The sequence below is a fragment of the Callorhinus ursinus genome, unplaced genomic scaffold (assembly GCF_003265705.2).
Source record: "Callorhinus ursinus isolate GAN/ISIS: 27379988/994484 unplaced genomic scaffold, GSC_fseal_2.0 scaffold12, whole genome shotgun sequence".
Classification (NCBI taxonomy): Eukaryota; Metazoa; Chordata; class Mammalia; order Carnivora; family Otariidae; genus Callorhinus; species Callorhinus ursinus.
The window spans coordinates 22,434,273-22,460,648 of NW_027397074.1; the positions used below are offsets into that span (position 1 = coordinate 22,434,273).

The window sequence follows — 26,376 nt, forward strand, 5'->3', positions numbered from 1 at the left end:
AATAAAACTTTCACCTATCAGGTTTTTTTTAGTTAAAAACTTTTGCAAGAGTTTATGACATTTACTTTCTATTATATGGCTGCAGTTGTCTTAGGTAGTTTTTCTATAAGTTCATTCAAAAATTAAAACCAGTAAGTATCTATAATGTTATGGTTATGAAAATATTATTCTGTCTAGAATCAAGTATGAGTGAATTGATAGAAAATGAAGTGTAATTTTATGTCATTCAATCTGTGTCACTTTTCAAGGCATAAAGGTTCTAGTGGAACCTAACTTAATTGATTTCTAGCCTTCTTGATTTCCTCCTGGTCATACATAGCTGCCAGGGAGCTTACACGTCTGAAAATGTGTTACTTGCCCCTCAAAAATAAGTAGGTATAGTATGTGAGTTCAAAATCCTTTTCTTTCAGTATTACAAAGATATTTTCCATTATCTTTTAATATCTACAATTGGTAAAGAGAGATTTAATATTAATCTGATTTGTAGTCCTTTCTGGTTTTCTGTTTTGGAGTTTTTTTCCCCTCTTAATTTGGTTTTTGAAGTTTTTATCAGGCTATAACTAGATCTGTGTTTATTTGTTTGTTTTGCTTGGAATTCAATCTGAACACTTGAATTTGGGAAATTTTCTATTATTTTGTTATTTTCTTTCTTTATTATTCATTGTCTCGATCTTCTCTTCTCATACCAGTATTAAGTGGGTATTAGATACCTTGGCCGTATCCTGTAGCATTTTCTTTTCTCTCAGGAGCTCCATCTGTTTATGTTTTTGTTAATATATTCTTCAGAGTTTTCTCAATTTAATCTTCCAGATTACCAATTTATTTGTAAGCCATGGCCTTTTTTCTTCCTTTTTTTTTTTTTTAGCTATTCTGTCCCATTCTCTGTTTCCTTTTATTACTTAAAGATTTGTCCTCTCTTTTTTTTTTATTTTTAAGACTTTATTTATTTATTCACGAGAGACAGAGAGAGAGAGAGAGAGAGAGGCAGAGGGAGAAGCAGGCTCCCAAGGAGCAGGGAGCCCGATGAGGGACTCGATCCCAGGACCCTGGGATCATGACCTGAGCCGAAGGCAGATGCTTAACCATCTGAGCCACCCAGGTGCCCAAAGCTTTGTCCTCTCTTGTCCAAGCTTGAGAGTTATTCAACTTCCTACTTGAGATCTTCATGTGGCTTTCAAATTTAATTAAATTTCATGTGTCACATCAAATGTAATATGTTCAAATTATTATCCTTTATTTGTACCAGTCTCTGTCTTATACCATCCTCTAAAAAGATCATATGATCTTTACTTGACTGATTCCCTTTTATCAAGTCTCAGTTCAAAAATCACTCTTTCAGTGAATGAATTCTCCTTATATTATGGTATTTATGTTGTCCAAATCCCAAGTCAGTTTCTATCACATTACCATGTCCTCTACATAGCATCCTCAAAGCAAATAATCCTCTGATGATCCTCTCTTCCTGGTATTGCTTCTCTTGTTCAGTCTTCCACCACACTGACCCCTGACTAGCCTTGATGATTAGCGTATGAAGGAAGTAGTGATGTGTGACTTCTGAGGCTAGGCTATAAAAGGCATGTGATTTCTACCTTGGTTTTCTGGATCACCAGCTCTGGAGAAATCCAGCTGCCATTTTGAGAACACATTCAAACAGCCTTCTGAAGAGGCTCATACAAGGAAGAACTTAGGCCTGCCAACAGCCAGCGTCAACTAGCCAGCCATGTGAGGGCAGCACCTTGGAGGGAGATCTTCCAGCTTCAATAAAGCCTTGAGATGCCAGTAGCCTCTGTCAACATTTGATTGAACTTAGTGAGAAGCACCAAGCCAGAACTGCCTAGTCAAGCATATCCTGAATTCTTGACTCAGAGAAACTATGGAAGATAAAATGTCTATAAATTTTGGGGCAACTTATGATATAAGGTAGAAAAAAAGAGAGGACATCATTATAGACCTAACAGTTATTATAAGGATTAGCCGATATTATGAAGAACTTTATGCTGATAAATACAACTTAGGATAAATGGTTAAATTTCTTAGAAGACAATACTATGACAAAGTACCAAAGCTCACTCGAGAAAAAATAGTGTGTGCATGTGTGTGTATGTGTGTGGTGTACGTGTACACATGAAGATGAATTTAGGTTCTAAGCTTTCCAGCAAAGAAAATTCCAGTTCCAGTTTGTTTCATTGGTGAATCTTACCAAACATTAGAGGGAGAAATAACATGACTTCTGTATAAACTTTTCCAGAACATAGAGAGAGGACACATCTCAACTACATTTATGAGGCCAGCATTACCATCATATTAAAGTCAGAAAAGGACATTAAAATAAAAATCATTACATACCAATATTGCTCATGAATGTAGATACAGAAGTCCTTAGCAAAATTTAACAGATTGAAGTCAGGAATATATAAAAAGGGTAATACATTATGACTAAATGACATTAATTTTTGGAATGCATGTTTGATTTAATGTTTGAAATTCAACCTGTGGACTTTTCCATACTGATAGAAGAATAGAGAAAAATCATACGTTCACATGCTCATCTCAGTAGATAGAGACAAAAAAAAAAAAAAAAACCGCTCAGGAAACTTGAAATATAAGGGAATTCCCTGTGTGATAAATAGCATGTAAGTGAAACCTACAGCTAATATCGGACTTAATGATGAGAGACCAAATCCTTTCTCTCTAGTAAAAGAACAATGTGAGTGTGTCCACTTTCACCACTTTATTCAGCATTGTCCTAGGGCTCATAGCTAGGTCAGTGAGGCAAGAATAAGAAATGGAAAGCACATAGATTGAAAAGGAAGAAGTAAAACTATTCACAGATAAGATGTCATCTCTGTAGAAAGTCCTAAGGAATCTACCAAAGGTGTTACTAGAACTAGTAAGTGAGTCAAACAGGGTTACAGGGCATAGGTTGATGTACAGAAATCAGCTCTAGTCTACAGACTGGCAACAAGAAGGAATTGAAAATTCAGATTAAAAATAACATTTATGTTAGCTTCAAAAACATGAAGTACTTAAGGATAACCTGACATGATATGTTGACAACTTCAGGAAGATATTTCTGAGAGAAAATAAAGACTACCTAAATGAGTGAAGCAGTAGACCACGTTCATGGATAAGAATACTCAGTATTGTTAAAATTCCAATTTTCTCCAAATTTGCAGACTTAAGGAAATCTCAGTGAAAATCTCAGAAAGATTTTTTAAAAAGAACAAAGTTGAAGAACGTTCACTGCCTCAAAGCTACACTAATCACAACAGTCTGGTTTAGGCATATGGATAGAAATACAAATTAATGGAACAGAAAAGAGTTCCAATATTGACCTGCACAGACACAAACAATTGCTTTTTGACAAATGCACCAGAATAATTCAGTGGGGGAAATTATGGTCTTTTCAACAAATGGTTCTGGGACCATTGAATAACCACATTAAAAAAAAGAATAAGAACACTTGACCTTTGTCCCACAGTTTATGCAAAAATTAATTCAAGATTGATCATAGATCTAAGTGCAACAATTGAAACCATAAAATTTGTAGAAAACAGGCAAAAAGCTTTATGACCTTGGGTTAATCAAAGATCTTTTAGGACACAAAAGCAAGAAATATAAGAGAAAGACATGATAAATAACTGCATCAAAATTTAAAACATTTGTTCAAGAAAATGGAAAAGCAAGCTAAAGACTGAATATTTGCAAAAACAATTATCTGATAGAGGACTGTTATTTAGAAGATATGAAGAACTCTTATAATTCAATAAGAAGATGTATAATCCTATTAAAAATTTGCAAATCAATTAAAGAGACACTTTACCGGGGATGATACACAGTTAAGCACATGAAATGCTGCTCAACATCATTAATCATTGGGGAAATGCAAATTGAATCCACAGTGAGGTACTACTACACACCCACTAGTATGGCTGAAATTTAAAAGACTGATAATACTATGCATTGACAAGGATGTGGAGCAAATTTAACATTCATTCATTGCCAGCAGGAATGCAAAATAGCACAGCCATTTTGCAGAATAGTTTGGCAGGTTCTTAAAAAGTTAAGCGTGTACTTGCCGTATCAGCCAGCAATTCTATTCATAGCTGTGTATTCAAGAGCAATAAAAACATTCATCTACCCAAAGACTCATACTTACATGTTCATGGGAGCTTTGTTCATAATAGCTAGAAACAACTCAAATGCCTTTAGCTGATAAAGGATATACAAGTTGTATTGTATCCTGTGTAATGAAATATTTCTCAGCAGTGCAAAGAAACAAATTACTGATATATTCAACACAATATTTGACTGTCAGAACTATTATATTGACTAAAGAAGGCAGACAGAAAAGCCTTCATACTGTACTTTAAACTGCAAGCATTTAAGAGGCATTTTTGAGGCAATAAAAATGTGCTATTTTGTGGCTGTTGTATTTATGACACATCTATATATTTGTGAAAACTCACTGTATTAGACAACTTAAATTTGGTGAATTTTATTGTATAAATTTGATCTCAATAAAACTGATCTTTAAAAATGTATGTTAATAGTTAGCGATTAACTTAAAAAGCACCATGCTAACATTTAATTATATTGATGGGGATGGGGATTTAGAAAGGAGGACAATGTCTACTTAAGAAAGGCAGATGTAGTCAAACTGAATTTCCTCAGTAATATGTATATGTTATTACACTGTATACTTCTTTTTTAAAAAATACTTTCCATTATTAATTTTTTACCAGAAAAAAATAATATCTATATTAAATTCTTGTCTGGACCCTTTTCTTTATTCAGACATGGATTTACAACATTTAAGAACTCCTGTGTTTTTGGGTGTTACAGCTTTAAGTGGGACCTTTCTGATCTTGTTTACCACTATGTAAATGACATAGTGTACCTATTATTGTAAAACATATTGCCTCAAAATTTAGTGACTTGAAAGAACAAACTTTTTATCTCACAGTTTATGGGATCTACTTTCCAGCTTTTTCATGAGAGCCTCTCTGCAGGGATGCCTCACAACATGGAAACTGGATTTCCCAGAGGGAGTAATCTGAGAGAGTATCCAAGCTGGAATCTGTCATCTTTTCATAACTTAATATCCAAAGTGACATTCCATCAGTTTTGTATTTTATTTGATAAAAGAGTTAATAGGTCCCTCTTACACTCCATGAACATCAGAAGCCAGAGATCACTTGGGTGCATCTTAGAGGCTGCATATTATGTGGTGATCAATAACTAGTTGGATGGATGGATGGATGGACAGGCAGTCTGATTAATGTTATACCACAATACAATTCATTTGTTTGATGTTGCATACCCTCTCCTAAGAAGAACCCTGAAAAATTTGAGACTATTTAGGAAAGACTGACCGGGATGGTGAGAGATCTAAACATTTTTTCCTTGCATATATAAAAATTAAAGATTCTGCCAACTTTTACCTAAAATAGAACATTTTAAGAAGACATAGTAACAGTTGTGAAGCATTTGAAGGAGTGAACTGTGGAAAAAGACTTAGGTATTCTTTTTAACTCCAGACAGCCGTCCCAGTACTGGAGGACAGCAGTTATAGGAAAATGATGTTACAGGAGAAAATTGTGCTTCAGTATGAGAAATTTCTAATAAATTGTATATTTGCTCTTCAGTGCCAATGCTTTCTGGCAAGTACTGCTACTTATGGTTAATAACATTCATCATGCTTTTATCCTTAGCATATGTGTTTAGTGACTTTTTGACATTGAGTCATATGACACTTCTGGAGGTGAGGATTTTGTAGGAATTGTAGTTACACATAATAAAAAATAAATTAATCTGAAGGTCTTAAATATTTCCCTGTCCTTTTTGGAAGAGGTTATAATACTCAAAAGAAAATATAAATGCATGCAGAGTTTTTGAAATAAATACGTACTTGTTTATTTTGGATTCACACCTGCATATGTAATTTCTAAATATGAAAAGTTTTTTTAAATTTTTTACCTAAAATCATTGGTTTTCCATTTGAAGATTTCCATTTGAAGTACATTAAATCTTGAAATGTTTTTGCCTCATTTACATCATTTTAATAAGAGGTTTTGTTGCCATTACAGTACAAGGGGTAATTGAGAGTTTCACTTTTTATCAGAGTCTTGATTTTGTGATTGTGCATAATGAAGTGTCACTTGTAATGGAGGACAGTGAGAGCACCACCATGTTCATGGGCATTCTCAGTCCTTACAGGTTTTGTGTTCACGTTACTCCCTTGTGGTTAGACGAGAGGAACGGCCACTATGGATTTGGGACCATGGATATTACAACTTTTAAATTACAACTACTGGTGATAGGTAGAAGATTAAAAACAGTGGAAATTTCAAAAACTTGTTTTAAAGGGGACTTTGGCTTAATGAGACATTTTCTGGGGCCAATATATACAGATTAGCATTCAAAATTTTTTCCTTTAAATATTTGTATGCATAACTACTTAAACCTGAAAAATCAGAGTTAGCTTTCAAATCAAGAAATGTCACTTCTTGAGAAGGTATAGCATTTTTAGAAAATATTTAAGTTTATGCCTATTATGTGGTATGATAGTCCTTGAAGTGGCATGTGTTAGGCAGTGTTTTTTTTTTTTTTTTTTAAGAATTCAACTACTTTTGTTCTATATTGAAATACAGGGGTAGGACAAAGTTCTTATGATTAAGATTGGATTAGATACAAAATTCATTTCAAAGAAGTAATGCTTACAGGTAAGTTTAAACATTTCAGATCTAGATATTTAAGGTCTAGCTTTTAAAAGCAAACAGGTTGGGTGCCTGGGTGGCTCAGATGGTTAAGCGTCTGCCTTCGGCTCAGGTCATGATCCCAGGGTCCTGGGATCGAGTCCCACATCGGGCTCCCTGCTCCTTGGGAGCCTGCTTCTCCCTCTGCCTCTCTCTCTCTCTGTCTCTCATGAATAAATAAATAAAATCTTTAAAAAAATAAAAATAAAAAATAAAAGCAAACAGGTTAATGGGGGGAGGTGGGCAGGCGTTGGACTAGATGGGTGATGGATATTAAGGAGGGTACTTGTGATGAGCACTAGGTGTTATATGTAAGTGATGAATCACTAAATTCTAGTCCTGAAACCAGTATTACACTGTATGTTAACTAACTAGAATTTAAATAAAAATTTGAAACCAAAAAATAAAAGCAAACATTTTCCTAGATGAATTTAAAAATTTTAAATGTTAAATATAGAATATGTTATGTTCATCTAAATCCCAATAAGAAAGGAAAAATATGTCACAGTACCCAAATACAAGAAAGAGGCAAAAGCTTTGTTGTGTAGGACTTTAACCTCTAGATACTAATAGCAAATCTCAGTGAAAGCAACTAAATAGGCATTTAGCACCACTTGCTCAAGTACAATTAAGTCAAATAGTTTAAAAGCTATCAAGTTCAGAGTAAGGCCATAAAATGTGATCAAACATAGAAAAAAATGAGACACTTTCTACAAAATTTTTGTTTAAAAGCACCATGCGATCTTACGATCCAAGACTCTGGTATAATGAGAATAGGTGGTGTGTATCTATTTTTCTTTTAGGCATATCTTTTAGGTTTTTGGTGTGCACACAATAAATATGTGTTACAGAATATCTGAATAAAAGAATTGATTATGTAAGAACTGTAACTATATCCTACTATAGCTTTTCCCTTTTTAGATTTGCTTGTCTACATTAAAAATTCTTTAGTTTAAAAAAATTTTGAAGTTTTGACATCGTTTAAGTGCCGCTTTTGACTAGTATATCACTTTTATTAGAATAAATGTCTGCAAAACAAGGCACTCATAACTCATCATTTTTCAACATAACCTCTCACATCATTTACACTGAACATGTAGGATCTTTATGACTTCAATTCAGCAAATTGTAAATGCAATTTTATAGTTGTTTAGTTTTTGTTTGACAGCTCACCAGAGAATTCAGTAAACTGATCCAGTGAATCCTGTATAATATCGTCATCTAAACTCTAAAGGACAGTGCATGGACACTGCTTGGTCTGATAATAGATGAAAAGAAAAGGGAAAATTGATTTATCTGTCTTTACCTATTGGATCTCAGCCTCGGGGGAGAGGGGGCAGTTCTTACTGAAATAATTCACGTCAAAATAAGATAATTGTTTGAAACATTAGAAACAAGTCATGCTGAAGACATAAACCCCTCATTTGTATTTCAGGTTTAGCCTTTATTTGTCAATTATAACCTTAGAAAATATCTAATTTTTAATTTAAGTGTCTATTACAGTTTGGCTCCTGTTACCTCATGCTTTATAGCTAAAAAATAAAAAGATCAATACATTCCTTGTGGAAGCAAAGTAAACAAATTTAGAAAGTAGCAAGAAAACATATTTTTTTCTTAAAGGATCTTAAAGGCTGATTTGACTACATGTATCTCATTTCAGTCATATAAATCATAATTGTGCATAAATATCAGTTGATTTGGTCACATATGTTTAGAGGGACTGATTGTTGCTGACTTTATTAATCGTTATATTTTTGAAGACTTAAAAAATTCAATTTAAAGGGATCACATAAACTATCCTTTAAATTTTGATGGTAACTGAAATTAAGGTTCTCGGAACTTTAGTGCAAGTATTTGACCTTTTTACTGTTGTTGACTCTCAAAAACGTACTCTGTTTTCAAAGCTAGTGTGATTCAAATAAGGTAATTGGGACAGTGTGCACAGATAGTACTTAAAAATGCATTCACCCCTATCTAGCTATTAATACATTATCCAGGTAAAAACAACAGTAAACATTTGTTAAATACTCTCTAGGCACTAGGTCCTTAGTTAAGCTTTTTATATGTGTTATATAATATTTATTTAAGTTATTATATTCATTTTATTACAATCTGGAAACTAAGGATTAGAAATGTTAATACATTCAAGGTCACAGACCCAGTAAGTCATGTTTATGGTTTAGTGAATTTGTCCCATCACAGCCTTTTTCCCCTATTACAGACACTTCTAACCCCTAAATTTTACTATCACAGCATATCCATAGTGTGAATTCATAATTGAAATAATAACCTAACTTTAAATTTTGCATTTTCTCAATCCTACATGTGCTAGATTGTACACATATTGTTATAGGAGTCCATTTATAAAGACAGCTTAAAAATGGACCAAACATTTAAGAAAATATAGAAAGGTAATTTGAATGTTACGCATTTTCCAAATGGGAGATTTTATCACTTTCATCATCATAGTAATAGTGCCTAACGTCCTTTCATGTCTATACCACATTTTATTGTTTTATCCCTCCTTTCAACACATGAAGTAGATACCAGTTTTCACCTGAGGAAAATAAGGCGTGGAGAATAGTTTAGTTCCACCTCTGGGTGCTTTCCCTCTGAACCACACTTACCAGGATGCCATTCTACTCATGCACATATGAACTATAAATCACACCGGATTACAAGGCTTTCAAGATTTGTGTAGCTAGGTGCTATAACGCTACCCCAAACAGCTGCCTGAATGAAGAGACGTGTACTTGAACATAATGCTTTAAAAAGTATATTTCATGAGATGGATTGTCTATTTTATATACAATTAGAATCACTTTTATTTCATAGGACTGTAAAGTGATTTTGAATACAAACTAATATTGGGCAAATAGTGAATACCGTTCAATTGTAGACACCAATTCAGAAAGCCGCACTGTGAATTGAGCACCTATGCCTTCATGGTTTAAAATGCTGGTTTCTTATGCAATGTGGGACAGTTCTTATTTCCTCTGAAATTTCGATTATTCATGTATTTGTTCCTTTTAGTTTTAGCATCACAAATAATTCTGGCTTGGAATTAGAGATCATGCTTTGAGGGCAGGAAGAAACTGGCACGTCATATTGGAGTTTTGATTTATTATATAATTATATAATTTGTTATATCATATGCTCTAATCTTATAATTTGGACTTTAAAAATAATTTTCTGCTTTAAAATTTCTCAGGAGGTCTTTCTTCAGACTCCCTCATTCACCTTTAGAGTCATCAGCAGAGCTTCTAACTTGTTGGCAAGTGAACCAAATCTTTTTCTCTCCCTGAATTGTGTTCAGAGTAATTTCAAACACTTGCCTTGCAGGGGAAGTAAACTTCTCCATTCTTGGGGAAAACTGTTCAACTAAAAGATCTGACCGTGTAATTCTCAAATAAGTTTAAAGAATTTATGGCTTAAATGAATATAAATTCTCATTTACCTTTTACTTTGAGCGTGGCTACTGTTTTCAGTTAATAGCATTTTGTACATTAATTGCTTCCTTCAAATTCCTGTCAGCTTTATAGTAGGTAAGTGATACTTCCTCAAACCCCACTCTGTTATGCATTTGAAGAAACATAAAAGATCAATCTAGGTTTTCCTAAAGCTCTCGTTCTAGAATATGAGTTTCTTAATTGCTTTATATTTATATCCCTAGACATCATTTCTGACTTTTAGACTGTTAACCAAGAGAATTCAAGATAGTCTTTATATGTCTAGATTAGTTGGGCATGTTAAAGACTATGTATCTTCCATCACAGAAACCAAATATCTTCAAATGAAATAGAAAAATAAACAGGTAGGGAAAGAAGAAATAAAAATGTCTTCATAGTGGATATGATCTTATATTTGGAAAATTCTAAGGAATCTATAAAAGTCTACTATGATTAATAAGTGAGTTTAGCAAGGTCATAAAATACAAGGCCATTATTCGAAAGTCAATTATATTTCTATATTCTAGCAACAAACAATTAGAAACAAATTTAAAAATCAGTACCACTTACAGTAACTTGAAAAAACATGAAATAGTTAAAGATAAATTTAACAAACTATAGCTACAACTTTGCACTGAACGTTGTAGTGTATTACTAAAAGAAAGTAAAGAAAATCTAAATAAATGAAGAAATGCACCATGTTCATCGATCAGCTCAATATTACGATGTCAGTTTTCCACAAATGGATCTATAGATTCAGAGCAATCCCAAATCAAACATCAATGGACTTTTAAAAGAAACTGATGAGCTGATTTTAAAATTTATATGAAAATGCAGATAACTTTGAATAGTCAAAATAGTTTTGGAAAAGATACACAGAGTTGGAAAATTCATACCACCTAGTTTCAAGAGTGATTATATAGTAATCAAGGCAGTGTGGTATTCCCACAAGGATAAATACATCAATGGAAGAGATTGGAAAAGTCCAAAAATCAGCCCACAAGTATCTAGTCAATTGATTTTCAACAAATGTGCTAAAGTAATTCAGTGGCAGTAATGAATAGTCTTTTCAGTAAATGGTGTGGAAACAACTAGTTATCCATGTGGAAAAATAATGAAACTCCACCCTTACTAAACATCATGCATGAAAATTAATTTGAAAGATATAGACCTAATATAAAATCAAAATATTAACACTTCAAGAAGAAAAATAGGAGAAATCTTAGCAATCTTAAATGGGGCAAGGATTTCTTAGATAGGAAACAAAAGGCACATATCTTTTAAAAAGGTATCAATTGGACTTCTTTGAAAGACACAATTAAGAAAATTAGGAGGTAGGGGTGCCTGGGTGGCTCAGTCCATTAAGCGTCTGCCTTCAGCTCAGGTCTTGATCCCAGGGTCCTGAGATCCAGTTCCGCATCAGGCTTCTTGCTCACTGGGGAGCCTGCTTCTCCCCCTGCCTCACACTCCCTCTGCTTTTGCTTTCTCTCTCTCTTTGACAAATAAAGTCTTTTTTTAAAAAATTAAAAAAAAAAATCAAGAGGTAAACCACAGACTGGGAGAAGAAAATAAATAAATCAGAGATACACAGATAGTCTTTGTATGTGTGTATGTAGCTATGTGTATTTATTACATAGAGTATACATATATGAAGATATGCATCCAGAATATATAAAGAACTATTACAGCTCAATAATAAAAAGCTGGACACCACAGTTTTTTTAAATTGGCAAAATATTTGAAAAGGTATTTCACTGAAAAAGATATATGAATGCTCAGTAAGTGCATGAAGAGATACTTAACGGCATTGGTCATCAAAGCATTGGAAATTAAAATCATTATAAGGTACCATTAGCTATTCAGTAGAATGGCTAAAATTTTAAAAGACAATACCAAGTTAGGATGTAAAGCAACTAATTTTCCTGCATTGCTGGTAGGAATATAAAATGGCACCACCACTTTGAAAAATAATTTGGCAATTTCTTTAAAAGTTGAACATACAATACCGTAGAACATTAATTACACTATTAGTTATTTGTCTAAGAGAAGTGAAAATTTATGCCCCCACAACGACTTGCACAGAAATGTTTATAGTAACTTTGCTCGTAATATCCAAAATCCAACTCAGAATAGAATAGCTAAACCAAATGTAGTACATCTGGTACAATATTTCATTGTAATGAAAGGAATGAATTACTGATACTTGCATCAGCATGGATAAGTCTCCAAAACATGGTGAGCCAAAGAAGTCAGACACTATGATTCTGAAACTCTAGAAAAAACAAATCTAATATGGGCCCAGGGTGAGGATGATTTACTAGAAAGGAAAATGGTATATTTTAAGTTGATGGAAATGTGTATCTTTATTGATGTGGCGATTACAGGTTATGTTTGTGAAACTTATCAAACTGTACATTTAAAATAGATGTACTTTATTATGTGTAAATTATACCTGAGTAAGGATGAAAATTATAGAATTTATGAACTCTACTTATACTTGATTCCCAAAGGAAAATAACTCAAATGATAAATGAACACCCAAGCATAATTTCAAAGTCCTGTTTGGAACTACATAAAAGTATTGCTATAAAGACAATTCCTAGCATCTGAGTATAAAAATTTTGACTTTTAGTGCATTTGTACAATACGGTGGTGTATTTCATTTAAACTTATGATCCAATACAGCAACATACTATAATCAGAGGAAAACATCAGTTAAGTATAGAAACACGACTAAACAAAGAGTCACATTGAAAATAATGAAATTAAATGATATATAGAAACTAAATCATGTGAACTACTCGTATTTTTAGAAAAATAGAACTATATGGTAGTGTGAAAAGATGTTAAGTGAATATTAATTTGTTAAGCAAGACACATAGTATTGATGAGGTTGTATCATAAGTGACTGCAGCTTGCAATAAGTGAGTGCCTTCCCTTGTTTTTACTTTATACGTTTTTTATTACAGTAATTGATAAGAACATATATTTCCCTTTGTCCCTTTATTTCTTGTAACCACACCTTTCCTCATAGCATCTTTCTCCAAAACTGAATTTTCAAATTCATGACCTCTCCTTATTTTAGTTTTTCTTTTTAACAACAAAACCAAAATCTGTATTTGTTTCCTCTTCTTTTTCTTATCTCCAAAGTTATAGTAAGTTAGCAGAAGTTAACACCTCTTTATTTACCCACCTGAGGCATGCTATTCCTCAGAATGTTTTTGAAGCAGAGTTTGCATTGTAAAAAGGACAGTATTACGGAAATGATTCTCAAGTTCAATTGTACAAGAAATTCTGAGTTTGCTTCCACTTTGTAGGGCATCAAAAATGTGTGAAGTCCTGTGGAATGGATTACATCTCTTTTGTCTTCTCCCAAAGTAATAATTTTTTTTTTAAAAGAGCAGCATGCAAGCAGGGGTTGGGGGGTTGGTGGGGTGGCAGAAGGAAAGGGAGAGAGAATCTTCAGCAGGTTCCACGCCCAGCGCCCACCGGAGGTGGGGCTGATCTCAGGACTCTGAGATCATGACCTAAGCGGAAATCAAGAGTCAGATGCTTAACTGACTGAGCCACCCAGACACCCCATTTTTTTATTGTCCTTTATTTTTCCCCTTTCTTTTCCTTTAGGGTATGTCTACAATCACCTGTTCAGTTGCTCAGCTAACCTCCCCTTCCACACAGGCATACCATTTAGAGTATATATGTGATATTAATTTCTTGAGGCTTGATGGACTGTGAAGAGCTATCAAGCTCAGTGCTTTTCTTTTTTTTTTTTAGCATTCCTTTTTGCTGGAGAATCCAACTATATTAGTCTCCTTTCACCTTCCTACAGATTTGTTATTGGGCGAGAAAAGCCAGGACAAGTGAGTGAGGTTGCCCAGTTGATAAGCCAGACGCTGGAACAAGAAAGGCGCCAGAGAGAGCTGCTTGAGCAGCACTATGCCCAGTACGACGCTGACGACGATGAGGTAAGTAGTGCGTGACAGCGTCCTTCCTGCCTTTCTCCCCACCACGTTCTACTTTACAAGACTCTCTACCGTGTGAGAGTATGATAGGTTCTTTGCAGTTGCTCATGGAGAGCGTGTCTACATTCAACCTCACAGAAGGGAAATACTACTTACATCTGTTACTAACTAATGAATCAAGTAATGGTATCCTGTTTATAGCCTGAAGACTTTGGGATCAAATAAGTCATGTTTTACTGCACTATTAAAAGAAATTCACAGAAACAAAAAAAGTAAAAACACCAAGATGTGAATAGTAGCTGTCTTTATTGTTGGAATTTGGTGATTTTCTCTCCCTGCTTTATATTTTTTTGATTTCTCCCTCAATTTTCTACAGTAAGTTTGTAATGCTTTTTGAAAAAAAAAATCAGTAAACATTTTGATTGAAAAAAATGCACACATACATACACAAACACACACAGAAAAGTACTAAAAATTGCTGGGTATTTTCAGGTTTCTTTTTTTCCAGGAGGAAAACATTCTTTAGATCTGCTCACTGTGATTTGTGCTAACATAATGCAGAACAAAGCTTTTCCACCGGCACATATTCCATAGAGTAGATACATATTGGAGTAATTTTGCATCCTGCTCTCTGTAGAAGATCAAGTAAATGAATAGAAGCTAACCCCCAAGTGAAAATGGCTCTCTGGAATCCTTGTGTGTTGTAATGTAATACAGATGCTGGTCTATTTCTAATGTAAATGCCAAATGTACATTGATATAATGGGACAACATGCTTTATTATAAACATGTTTAAACACGCATGTGTTTCATATTGGCATGTCAGAAGACCCACCAATAATTTAGTCAGAGTATTTCATACTCCATAAACATAGTCAATATTCAGGTAAAACATATATTATTTATACCAGCTGATACAAGGACAGTGCACCTTCATACGTTCAACCTCTACTCATCTGAATATATTCTTCTTCCAGAGCTTTTTCTTGGACTCTAGCCAGGACATAGTGAAGATTAATAAATAGACATTGAGATACTTCCATGTATTTTTAGTCTGGAATGTTTTAACCCAAATGTATCTTAATTTTTTGTGCGTTGGTAGTTTAGTGTTTCTTCTCCATTTATTATAGTAAACAATTAAAAATGGTGCATCAGTTAACTTTTGATCGGAGAATAAACGTTACAGAGTCTTCACGTGAATGAATTTGTCTCTTAGAATTCTGTTTAGTTGATTTAACTTTTTACTTGCAGAGTCCATTTGAAATGGCAAGGTTTTTTTTTATTATACTGAGATATAATGTATGAAAATGTTACCTTGGATTTAGAAATTAAAAACAATTTCCTCAAATATTTAAATGTTCATCTTAGTCTTCAGTTCTCTGTGCTAGTGTTTTGTGTTTTATCAGAGACACTGATTTGCTTTGGCTGCAAGCCTATTTTTAGGATTGTAGAATCATTCTCTGCAGATTTGGTTTTTACCTGCTGGTTCTGCTAGAAAGAATTTGGATGTGAGATTCGGGGGAGTTCGGGTGACATCAAGTGGAGGAAGGCGAGGAGGCCAGGATTTCCCAGTCTGTGGGCCTCAGTGTCTTTGGCTTTAAGAGATTGGGCTAAATTTCTGCACTCTTTCTAGCTTTGAATATTCTGTGAGTGTGTGAAATAAAACATCAAGTCTAGCGAAGAAAGAGGGAAAATAAGACAGTTCTTTAAAGCTCTCCAAGTGAAAATTTTAGATCACCTGCTACACAGTACATACTTCTTCCAGTTATTTTGAGGAATTGATTACATACAGTTCCAAAAGTTTTCAACTCAAGCCCCTAAAGCTTTTTGTTTGTTTGTTTGTTTGATGTAAGATTCTAATTTAGTAATTTGAGTCAATGCAAAATGAATATTTATTACTCAACTTTTATACTTAGGAGCACATCCTATGGATTTTTTGTTTGTTTGTTTGCTTAGTTTTTATGAGGAAAGCAAAGTTGATTGTCACCTGAGCAGATATTTTCAGAACTAAGAAAGGTAAATAAATATTCAGTGCCTGGCACTTGGCAAGGTACATTTCCCTACATGATTTCATGTAATCTTTACAGCACACAGAAAAGATTTTTTTTTTCTAGTAATGACGCAAACGAGGCTTTTCCTAGTCATATAGCTAGTAGTTGGCAGATTTATGATGGGAATAGGGTCTTCCTGTCTCCAAAGTTGGGACTCTTTACAACATATTGCTGTTTTTGAATGGAGTAGACTAATGGGTCTGTCTTTGTTCAGGTACCCACAGAATAACTGGGTGACGAGATGTTGGAAAGAGGGTTCCTGTGTTAGGTGATGGAATGATGGAATTTCTTGTAATACTTAGGTTCTGTGATTCTTTATTCAGTATTTCTAGTAATACGGGAATTAAATACTTAGAGAATTATTTTATTCTAGGCAAATAATCTGTAAGTATCCTATGAAGATAGGGCTTAAAGGGAAGAGTAATTAAGTATATGATTTTTTTTTTAATTCAAGTTTAGCGTTACGTTAAACTTTTTTTCTCTCTTCAAGTTGTAGAGATAGAAATCCAGAAATAGAAATCAGATGCTCACTACTATGTTATTCCATGTAACCTTCACTTTACTGAAAAGGTCAAGGAACCTTTTTCTTTGTTTCTCTCTCATGCTCCTCTCTGACTTGTAGTTCTCTCCCTTTCTTGTGTGTTGCCAAAACACGCTCAGTTAAAACCAACTGTTAATATCTGTGCATAGGAGAGATGAAAGCTGTACAATAATGAAAATTCACTCTTGTATAAACACTTTATTTACTTGATTTAAATTCATTTTTTTACTAATGCTACCAAATATTGTTAAATCAATTTGAGTGGTAGGTCTCTATTTTTTATCTACTCTCTTTCTCTCTGTTAACGAAAAGTAAAATGTAAGAGACATAATGGAGGTGAGAAGAACCAATAACCATTGGTTATCCAATGGGTAAATGATCCTTGAATAACTGAGTTAATTTTATATGTAATTCAACAATGTATTGATTTATGTATCTTTGTTAATCCTGAATTGTGTAATCAATCACGTGGCTTCTCACTTTTCTTATCATTTATGGAATCATTTTGTGATTTCAAAGTTAGAAGCCTTTTTATTTCACAGTATCCCCTATGACATTCCCTGGGCCCCTAGGAAAACCTCTAATTACATGCAGAACAACTAAGTTCATCCAGCTAATTTCCAGAGCCAGTGCTTAGATCAGCATTATAGCTTCTGGTTTTGGTCAAATCATCCAAGGTTGATTCTAACTTGGAACTTGTCACATTGATAGAGGGGAGTTGCTTGCTTGAACTGCCCATGGGGAAAACATTGCAATGTTGAGAAATATATCCTGAAATTGTAAAAGTACAGTAGTTCTCTATCAAAACCATATTCAGGAATAAGAATACCTTATTATGTATTGTGTGTGCTTACACGTAGCTGTTTTAATGCTTTAGGACATTATAAGTTGTACTCCAATAGAATTTAAGATATATAGATAATCCCCAGACTCTATTTAAATTTCTACACTTTCTGGGTTCCCCCCCAAATATTTAAACTCGAGGAGTTTACAATAAGCAAACAGCCAAATCAATTTTAATTTACATTCCTGTTTCTGTTTACTCTCTGTTAAACATTGTGATTTAAAAAAAAAAAAAAAGTTAAAAGGGCTCTGCCCAAAGGCTGAAGAATGAGGGGAAGGATCCTGTAAAGAAGAAAAAGATTAAATCTGAGCAGTTGAAACATTTAAGATGTAGATCTGAATATATCTCTAATTAGCGATTGCATCTCTGGATAATAGAATTATTGTTCATTTCTCTTTCTTTCTTTCTTTCTTTCTTTCTTTCTTTCTTTCTTTCTTTCTTTCTTTCTTTCTTTCTTTCTTTCAACAATCTGGAAGGTAACGTTGGAGGATTTTAGTAAGCCCCTCACATAGTCAGCACTATCCCACGAAATTCTGGGGGTATAGTAAATTTTTCAACTAGATTTTAATTTTCAGTAACAAATTTAATCTGTCACACTCCACAGCTATCAATGTTTAGCCTTTTAGTGGTGGGATGTTGTAATTCTGGCATATGTTTTGTGTAGCATGGGTCATGTATATAAATTGTGGGTATATGTTTCTATCCAAGATCATTATGCAGTGTGAAGTACAGTGGGCTCACGCTAGAAATGAAGTATGACCTGGTGCTGTACCACTTTTTTGAATTAGAAAATGCATATGGTCATTCACATTAAAATAAACTATTTTACATGCACTTTGAAATTATAGGATTATTTTGATTTGCTTCTTTAAATATGCTTTTAAAATATGATAATTATTACATTTTAAAGTCTTAGATTATAGATGGCATATCAAAGTCTCTTCAGGTAATAGTTTATAACAAGGTTAATCATCACTCTAGAGACTGAGGCCCCTTCTCTTAAGACATAATTTAAGCTCACTTTCATAATTTTTTTCATTACTGGAAATTAATATAATTATAACTATATCATGAGAATATTAGCTTTTAGAATCTTTTAAGGTATTGAATATTTAGAGCAGCTGCCTACCTGGATATGTATTTTTATTGCTTGTGTTAACATGTAATAATTAGAGTCAGAAATATAATGGAGCTATGGTTTGCATAAGCGTTAAATGGTTTATAAGAATATAATTTTTAGGCAAAAAGCATTAAAGGGATAACATTAAATTTGACTCATGCTGTTTGCTGTTCCTGGTTGGAAACAGCTTGTGTTGTGGACAAGATATTGCAATTATTATGAATGGCCTTTTAATAATGTGAATTGACTTTATACTCTTCATAATGTTGAGAAACTAAGAGTGGAAGGCATTCTCTCAGTTCTCAAATGTGTGTATTCTAGCAGGCACCGGAACTTCAGTGTTTTTTCTATCCTTTATCATTAGGCTGCTCTCTTTAATGGGGAAAAGCCTTCTTTAATTTGTGTTGTCAACCATTTTAGAGCACTGTGGCTGAATTGCAAGGAGTGTCTGGCAACAGCAATAACAATAACAACTATTTCCTTAAGGTTTGTTTTTTTTGGTGGAAAATAATGCTTATCTGCACCTTTCTGCTTCATGTGTGAAATTAAATATTCTGTGTGTCTTATTAACTAGCTCTGTGCTCGAAGAACTTCTCTAGAGCCGTGTGTTTTGTGTGTTGAATAATAGTTGGAAAAATTATCGTGTGAAGATAGTATTTAATTCTGAAATATAGCACATATTATAGGTGCAGGTTCTGCAAGTTGTACTTACTTCCTAATGTTTAACCATGGATGTTGTTAACCCTTAACACTTTAAATATTTTGTGATTCATATTAAAGGGGAAGAAAAAGATACACAACAAGGCTGCATGATGTATATACAATACAGTGTACACATTGTTTTTAAACTCAGTGGGTTTTTTTAGAAAAGAATCTCTTGACACAAAGTTTTTCATTTTTCAAAAAACTAAATACACATATATTTAAATTATAATACTACTTATCTACATGATTTATATGGTAGACATAGCAAAATGTCTAAAAAACTATTACACTTCAAATAATAAAATAATTCTCACTATCTTTAGCTGCCAGTAACAGAAATAGAGGAGCTTAAAAATGGAAATCAAGTATATTTAAAATGGAGATTGGATTATGGTGATGAGAGGAGCCTGAAGAATAGGAGAAATACAAAACCTTTTTAACAAACTTGTTTATAGACTCCAATTTGACTGGATCTTTAAAATCATTAAATTTAATTACATCCTTTAGTTTGTGATCCCAAAATCTACAGTACTGGTCATTGTCATTGAAACCCGGATTCATAAGATGTTTGGAAAACATTTAGTTGAAGACTGTGTATCCATGCTTGATCTAGCCTAGGCATGGTACATATACACATGCACAAACACACGCACACACTATCCCCTGGTGGTGGACATCCTTCTATACTTGAAGGACCCTCTTTAGAAATATTCTTTGTATGTGAAAACATTATTATTTATGATACTGAGCACAGACAGGAAGATGGATAGTATCAAGGGAAGATAGAAGTTAGAATAGAAACCTTTGCCTAAATAATGTCATCTTTTTGTAGCTCATTTTCTTTACATTGTTTATCATAATGCAAGTGATTTGAATATGGTTTCATGTTATTTTCTTTCCAACTACCACATTGTGATGATACTTATTCATGAGTGAGATATAAAATACTAAATAAACTCTATGAAATTCTGCTATCCTATCAAATTCCTCTGAAAGTATAGACTTTGTACATCCTAGACATCTAAGACTATAGAACAATTACATTACAATGATGGATCACAGAGTTTGAAGTGTTTGAGAGATGTTACAGAAATAAACACAAATGTCAGCATTTTTCCAACTTTAAGAGCATTTTCTAAGTTGAATGTAATTTTTTACCAAAAAGTTATAAAATGTAAAAAGGCCCTGTGGGAGATGGACCTTATCAACCTTATTTTCCAGTGGGCCACAGGGATCCTGTGTCTTCCCCATGCCTTTGCTCCTTTGGTCTTCTCTTCCTGGAATGCCATTCCCTGAACCCATTCTTGGTTGCCCTTGTGTGCCCTCAAATCCTGTTCACTTTCAGGGCTCAGTTTAGGTTTCATGTGTCTTTTCTACAAAGCCTTGGACTTTCTCAGCGAGCTGGGGACTCTTTTCTGTATGAGTCAATAATAGTACTGTGTGTATATCTATCATCATTTACCCATAAATATCCCCCACTAGCTTATAATCTCTTCAGTGACGGGTTTCAATAGCTGGTTGATTTTTAATACACACCACCATGAGCACAGCACTGGGCAGATGAGAGGAAGCTAAGAAATTGAACTGAATTGAATCACTCAAAGGAGGCTAAGATGAAAACTGGAAAGTAGAGTTAAATGAGAATAAAATTTAGTTAGAAACATAATCTGAGATAGTGAGGGAAGAGTGTCACAGAGTACATGGGTAAAAGGAATATCAGACCTGGCAAGACTAGAGATTGGAGATAATGACTGAGGAATAATCTGAACTTGTCATTTGGCACTTTGGGATTTCACACACCTTTCCATGGGCTTTTGCTTCCACATTTTGTTTTGAGAGAACAAGAATTGTAAGAAGACCCTATCTCTACCACAATGCACCAAAATTGTCTGCATGTAAAACCAGGAAAAAATGAATATACATATTTCAGTCCTTGAAAAACTTTGGATCTTAGAAGTAGGAATTTGGTGACTCACATTGACATGACTTCTTTTTAGTCATAACTGAAAAAGCATGCAATAGCAACAGAATAATTGAAATGGCCTGAGTGATGTCAAAATCAATATTGCATAGATAGTCGTCTTCTGCCCAGTAGCCATCAGTCATAGGAATACATTTTCATCAGCAATAAGAACTAAATGGTGAGCCGACCAAAGACCCCAGTGTTCTAAAGCAGCCTTATTATGGAGGCTTAGTGGGTCTGATAAGGATTCCATTTATTTTAAACTCATATTGATGCTAGTAAGGGTAGTGGTAAAAACCCTTAATGGATTTCTGGAATTCCAGTCCTCAGAGGGGCTTAAAAAAAATCATTTTATTGACATAAAATTGACATAGAGTAAAATGTGTAGATCTTAAATGGATAACTTGATTTTTTTATCATTATATATCCATCTTTCAGATATTAAAGTTAACAATAATGGGGGATAACTTATATACAATAAAATGCACCAATTTTAAATGTATTCATGTGGGTAGACAGTTTCATGAATAACCACCATCATAGTCGAGATACTGAACATTTTCATTACCTCAAATAGTTTCCTTACAGAACTTTGCAGTTACTCAGCCCAAATCAAACCATTGAATCTATTTTCTGACACTATAGATTAATTTTGTCAATTCTAGAATGTCATTTGAACAGAACCATGAAGTACATACTTTTTAATGTCTGACTTTTTTCACTTTCATAATGTTATATTTATCCTAAGTGTTCTGTGTATTATGATGAGACTGTAATTGGTATTGCTTTGAGTTGCAGTAGACAAAGCCCAGGGCAGAGCCAGAGTGGGATGTCTAATTGGAGAACTCCATATAAAGCTGGAGTCTCACGGGCTACACTACTCTATAAGATGAAAATAAATCTAATCTTCCACTCCAAGGACTGCATGAGGAACTGCCAGTGTCAAACCTTGTTGCTGGGTGGAAGGGAAGAAAAAATTTTTTCTGAGACATTGTGATCACAGCAGCCTGAATTTATGCTACCTTTCAGGAGAAAAAAAAAGCATGTCCTTTCTTGAGCCTTTCATCTTTTTTTTTTTAAGATTTATTTATTTTAGAGAGAGAGAGAGAGAGCAGGGGGAGGGGCAGAAAAAGAGGTAGAGGAAAAACCCAAGCCGACTTCACACTGAGCCCAATGGGGGGCTCAACCTCATGACTCTGAGATCACAACCTGAGCCAAAACCAAGAGTTGGACACTTAACTGACTACACCACCCAGGTGCCCAAAGCCATTCATCTTCATTCAAAGCTTAAATTAAATTAAAGTTTCAAGAAAAATGAGCTTACAATTTCAAAGTACAAAACTAACAGGGAACAAAATCACCATGAGAGACAAAGAGCCAAAGGAGGGGCCCGGGAGTAAGTGAGAAGGGATGGGAGAAAAAAAGAAGGAAGGAAAGAAAGATAAGTTCCCGGTTATTTTATCAATTATACCAAACAGGAAAAAAAATCTCCAGTTGTATATAACTTATTCCAGAAGACAAAATTGAAAGTAGTACAACTCTGATACCAGGAATGCAGTAAAACCTTGAGAGTATGAGATATATTGGGTAATGAGGGATAACCGTGGTACTAAAACCAAATATTGATGACAAAGAAGACTTATAGGCCCATCCTATTCATAAAAACAATGCCAAAAAATGAAATAAAATATTGGGAAATCATATCCAAGAACATATAAAAGAGGTATTATGGCCAAGCTGAGTTTAGCCAATAATGCAAGTATGGTTTAATATTTGAAAATCAGTCACTGCTTGCATTTGACATCATACTGGAAGGCAAAAAGAAGAAGTAAAAGAAATAAATTGGAAAGGAAAAAATAAAACTGTTGCAGGCAATGTGGTCATCTGTTTGGAAAACCTCAAATATACCTATAGATCAATTATTAGAAATATAAGATTTTAGCAAATTTGCTCTACACATAATTAATATAAAATATAGCATCTATTTCAATGTGTCTGCAGAGAGAAATATAATTTATAAATTATTAGTTACTTTAGTAAAAGGCAAAACCTTGTCTAACAAAACATAAGCAAGACCCTTATGAAAAAGGAAATTTTATTGAAATAATATTAAAGAAAATTTATATGAAAGGGTAAAGAAACCTTGTTCATGGATCAGAAGACTTAGTTGTTTGAGTCAGTTCTCTCTAAGTTGAGTTATACATTCAATGCAATTCCTGTAAAAATAATTCTAAAGAATTTAAAAATAGAAATTGGTAAGCTATCGCTAAAATCTGTAGGAAAGAACAGTGTACCAGAAATAACCATAACATGTAACATACCTTAGAAGAGAGATACTTATTATTAAGCTGTAGAAATTTAGTCTCTGGAGCAAAGGAAGGAACAAGTTGGTCAAGGAGCCCAGAAGCAGCCCCTCACACGTACGAAAATTGGATTAGTGACAATAACACTCTAGGTGGGTTGAGAAACGTTTCAGTGAAGGAGACATGGTGAATTTGCAACCCCCATTTCAGTATGTACCCAAAAGTTCACTCCAGGTAGATTGACTACTCAGATGTAAAAAGTAAAACTATAAAATTTAGAAGACACCATAGAAGAATATCTTTATGACCTCAGTGTAAGAAGTGGTTTTGCTACATCAAACACCTAAGAAAGCAAAACAATAAAGGAAAGTATTGAGAAAATTGACTACATTAAAATTAAGAACTTCTGTTCATCTGAAGAATACCTTTATGAAGGCAAAAAGACAAACCAGAAGCTGGAAGAAAATGTTTGAAAAATAAATAACTGAAAGAGAATTATATAAAAAGTACTTCTAGGAGCCAGCAAGAAAAGAATATTAAGAGGACCATTGACTATAACGCTCACGTCATAGAAGAGGAACCTTAGTGGCCAATGAGCATATAAAAAGATGCCCAAACATGTTAGCAATCAGGATGTGAAAATTAAAAACCAAAATGAAATACCATTTCATATCTACTGAATGGATTTAATTGATATTTTAAGTTTTGGTTAGGATGTAGAGTAAAAGGAACTGTTATTCTTTGTTTATAGGATATATTAATTGGCCCATCCACTTTGAAAAACAATTTGATATTATCTAGTAAAGTTGTCTCAACAGTTACATTCTTTATTAAGCAATTAGTAAAACTCTTATATACATGAGCTGTAAGATATGTTGTAATATTTTTCTTGTAAGAGAAAAAAAACTGGACGCAACTGTGATATCTCTATCAGCAAGAGAATGGGTAAATATATTGTAGTATATTCATACAGTGGAATAAGATACAGAAGTTCTTTCAGCAATCCACCACAACTGGTGGAATTCCAGGAACATACCATTTAAAATCAAAAAGGCACAGGAGCATACGAACAATATGATTCCACTGATAGGTTTAAAACCATTAAAAATAAGTGATACATTGTTTGGCTGTACATAAATACAGTAAAACTAAAGAAAAACCAAGAATGATAAAGTTCAGCAGGATTACTTTAAAGGGCAGCAAGCAACTGAAATAGAAGCAGGAAAGCACACACAGAAGATTATTAAAATGTGGTGATACTGCTCCTTTTCTTGAACTAGGTTGTTCATTGGTAGTGGTGATATCATTATTCATATACTGTCTATATGTTTTATAAATATACTTCCTGCCAACTCAATATTTAATGAAAAAAAGATCTGCCATGTACAATTCTTATATTTAACAGTTATCTGGATATAAGATGACTATTACCTAGTTCCTGCTCTCTAACACTTATAAAATGATTTTAAGACTCCATGTCTCAAACTTGCCTCAATGTGACAATCTCATGGCACTTCTTTAAAATTACAGATTTTTCCACCCAACCTCAGACGTAGTGGAATAGAATATGCATTGTATCAGGCCTAGGATTTGGGGAGTTTGTGGGAAGGGGTTAGATGCGATCAGAGCTACGGTTGTCCAGCTTAAAGATGCCAGGAAAACTGACCTTTGAGTCCTGGTATTGCAGAGACTTTGTAAGAAAGAATTGTGGCCACAAACCATCAGATAGCCATGAGGAAAGGAGTAGAATTATTCTCTCTCAAAGGAGGTTGTAAAATTGAGACCATATTTATCATTAATTCATAGATAATCCATAGAAGTATCATCAGTGATGTTTGTATTGGTTTTTACCTTTTCATTTACCATAAATTCTATAACTAACTTCTGGTTCTATCTGATCATCTGTTAGCATTTTTGCAATCATGTGAGTCAATTTGTATATGTACACACCATATTTTCCAAGATGCAATTAGTAGTGTAATTATAGAATTATTAAAATAATAACAACATGTGCCACTTTGGTCCCTGTAGTTGTTCTCTTCTGCAGATTAAAAATTCAGGGAAATACAAATCTCTTAGTCTCTTCCCACAGTTCTGTTGGCATCAGAATAAGTGCTTCATTGTTTCCTTGGCAAGTAAAACGAAACTCAAGAAAGGCTGCCAATTTGAAATTGCAGTGTGACATTTGAATTACAGAGGTCTACTTTGGTCTGTTGACTGTTTAGTTCTGGATCTCAGTGGGAAAAATAAGGATCTTTAGTTCCCTTCTCATATAGAATATATTTATCAGGGACTTAAAGGCAGTGGCATTTATGTCTTAGTGAGTAGGTAGCATTTGTTAAGAGGAATTGAATTAGGAATATTGAGTCATGGAAAAATATAGTTTATACTCCCAAGAGACTTGCTATTTTGTTTTGGAAACAATAAATATATATAGTAAAGAGCTTAAAGCACTTTCAAGGCAACCCATCAAAAGGCCAAATAACCATAGTGTAAAAGAGTCATCTCAACTAAGGACATACAAAATAGAAGTACGAATTTAGATTTGTGGTTTTGGTATTTATTTGCACAAGTTTCTCGTTGTTTTCGTTTCTTTGTTTTCTGTAACCTAGAAGCGGGTCAGTATTGCATATGTTCAAGAAATAGACCAGTTTACCTGCAGGTAGAGTATTGTGGAAAG

General features: G+C 33.8%; 1 protein-coding gene across 11 annotated transcripts in view; it reads left to right on the forward strand.

The window, feature by feature from the left end:
* PPP1R9A (protein phosphatase 1 regulatory subunit 9A) overlaps positions 1 to 26,376 on the forward strand; it is a 321,553-nt gene that overhangs the window by 189,245 nt on the left and 105,932 nt on the right. For 7 of the 11 annotated variants that reach the window (XM_073898836.1, XM_073898835.1, XM_073898838.1 and 4 more), the window contains 2 exons: positions 14,037 to 14,172; positions 19,146 to 19,211. In XM_073898836.1, the coding sequence (XP_073754937.1) occupies positions 14,037 to 14,172; positions 19,146 to 19,211 (202 nt within the window). The remainder of the gene's footprint in view (positions 1 to 14,036; positions 14,173 to 19,145; positions 19,212 to 26,376) is intronic. The other 4 variants (XM_025872911.2, XM_025872914.2, XM_025872915.2 and 1 more) reach the window with 1 other exon arrangement.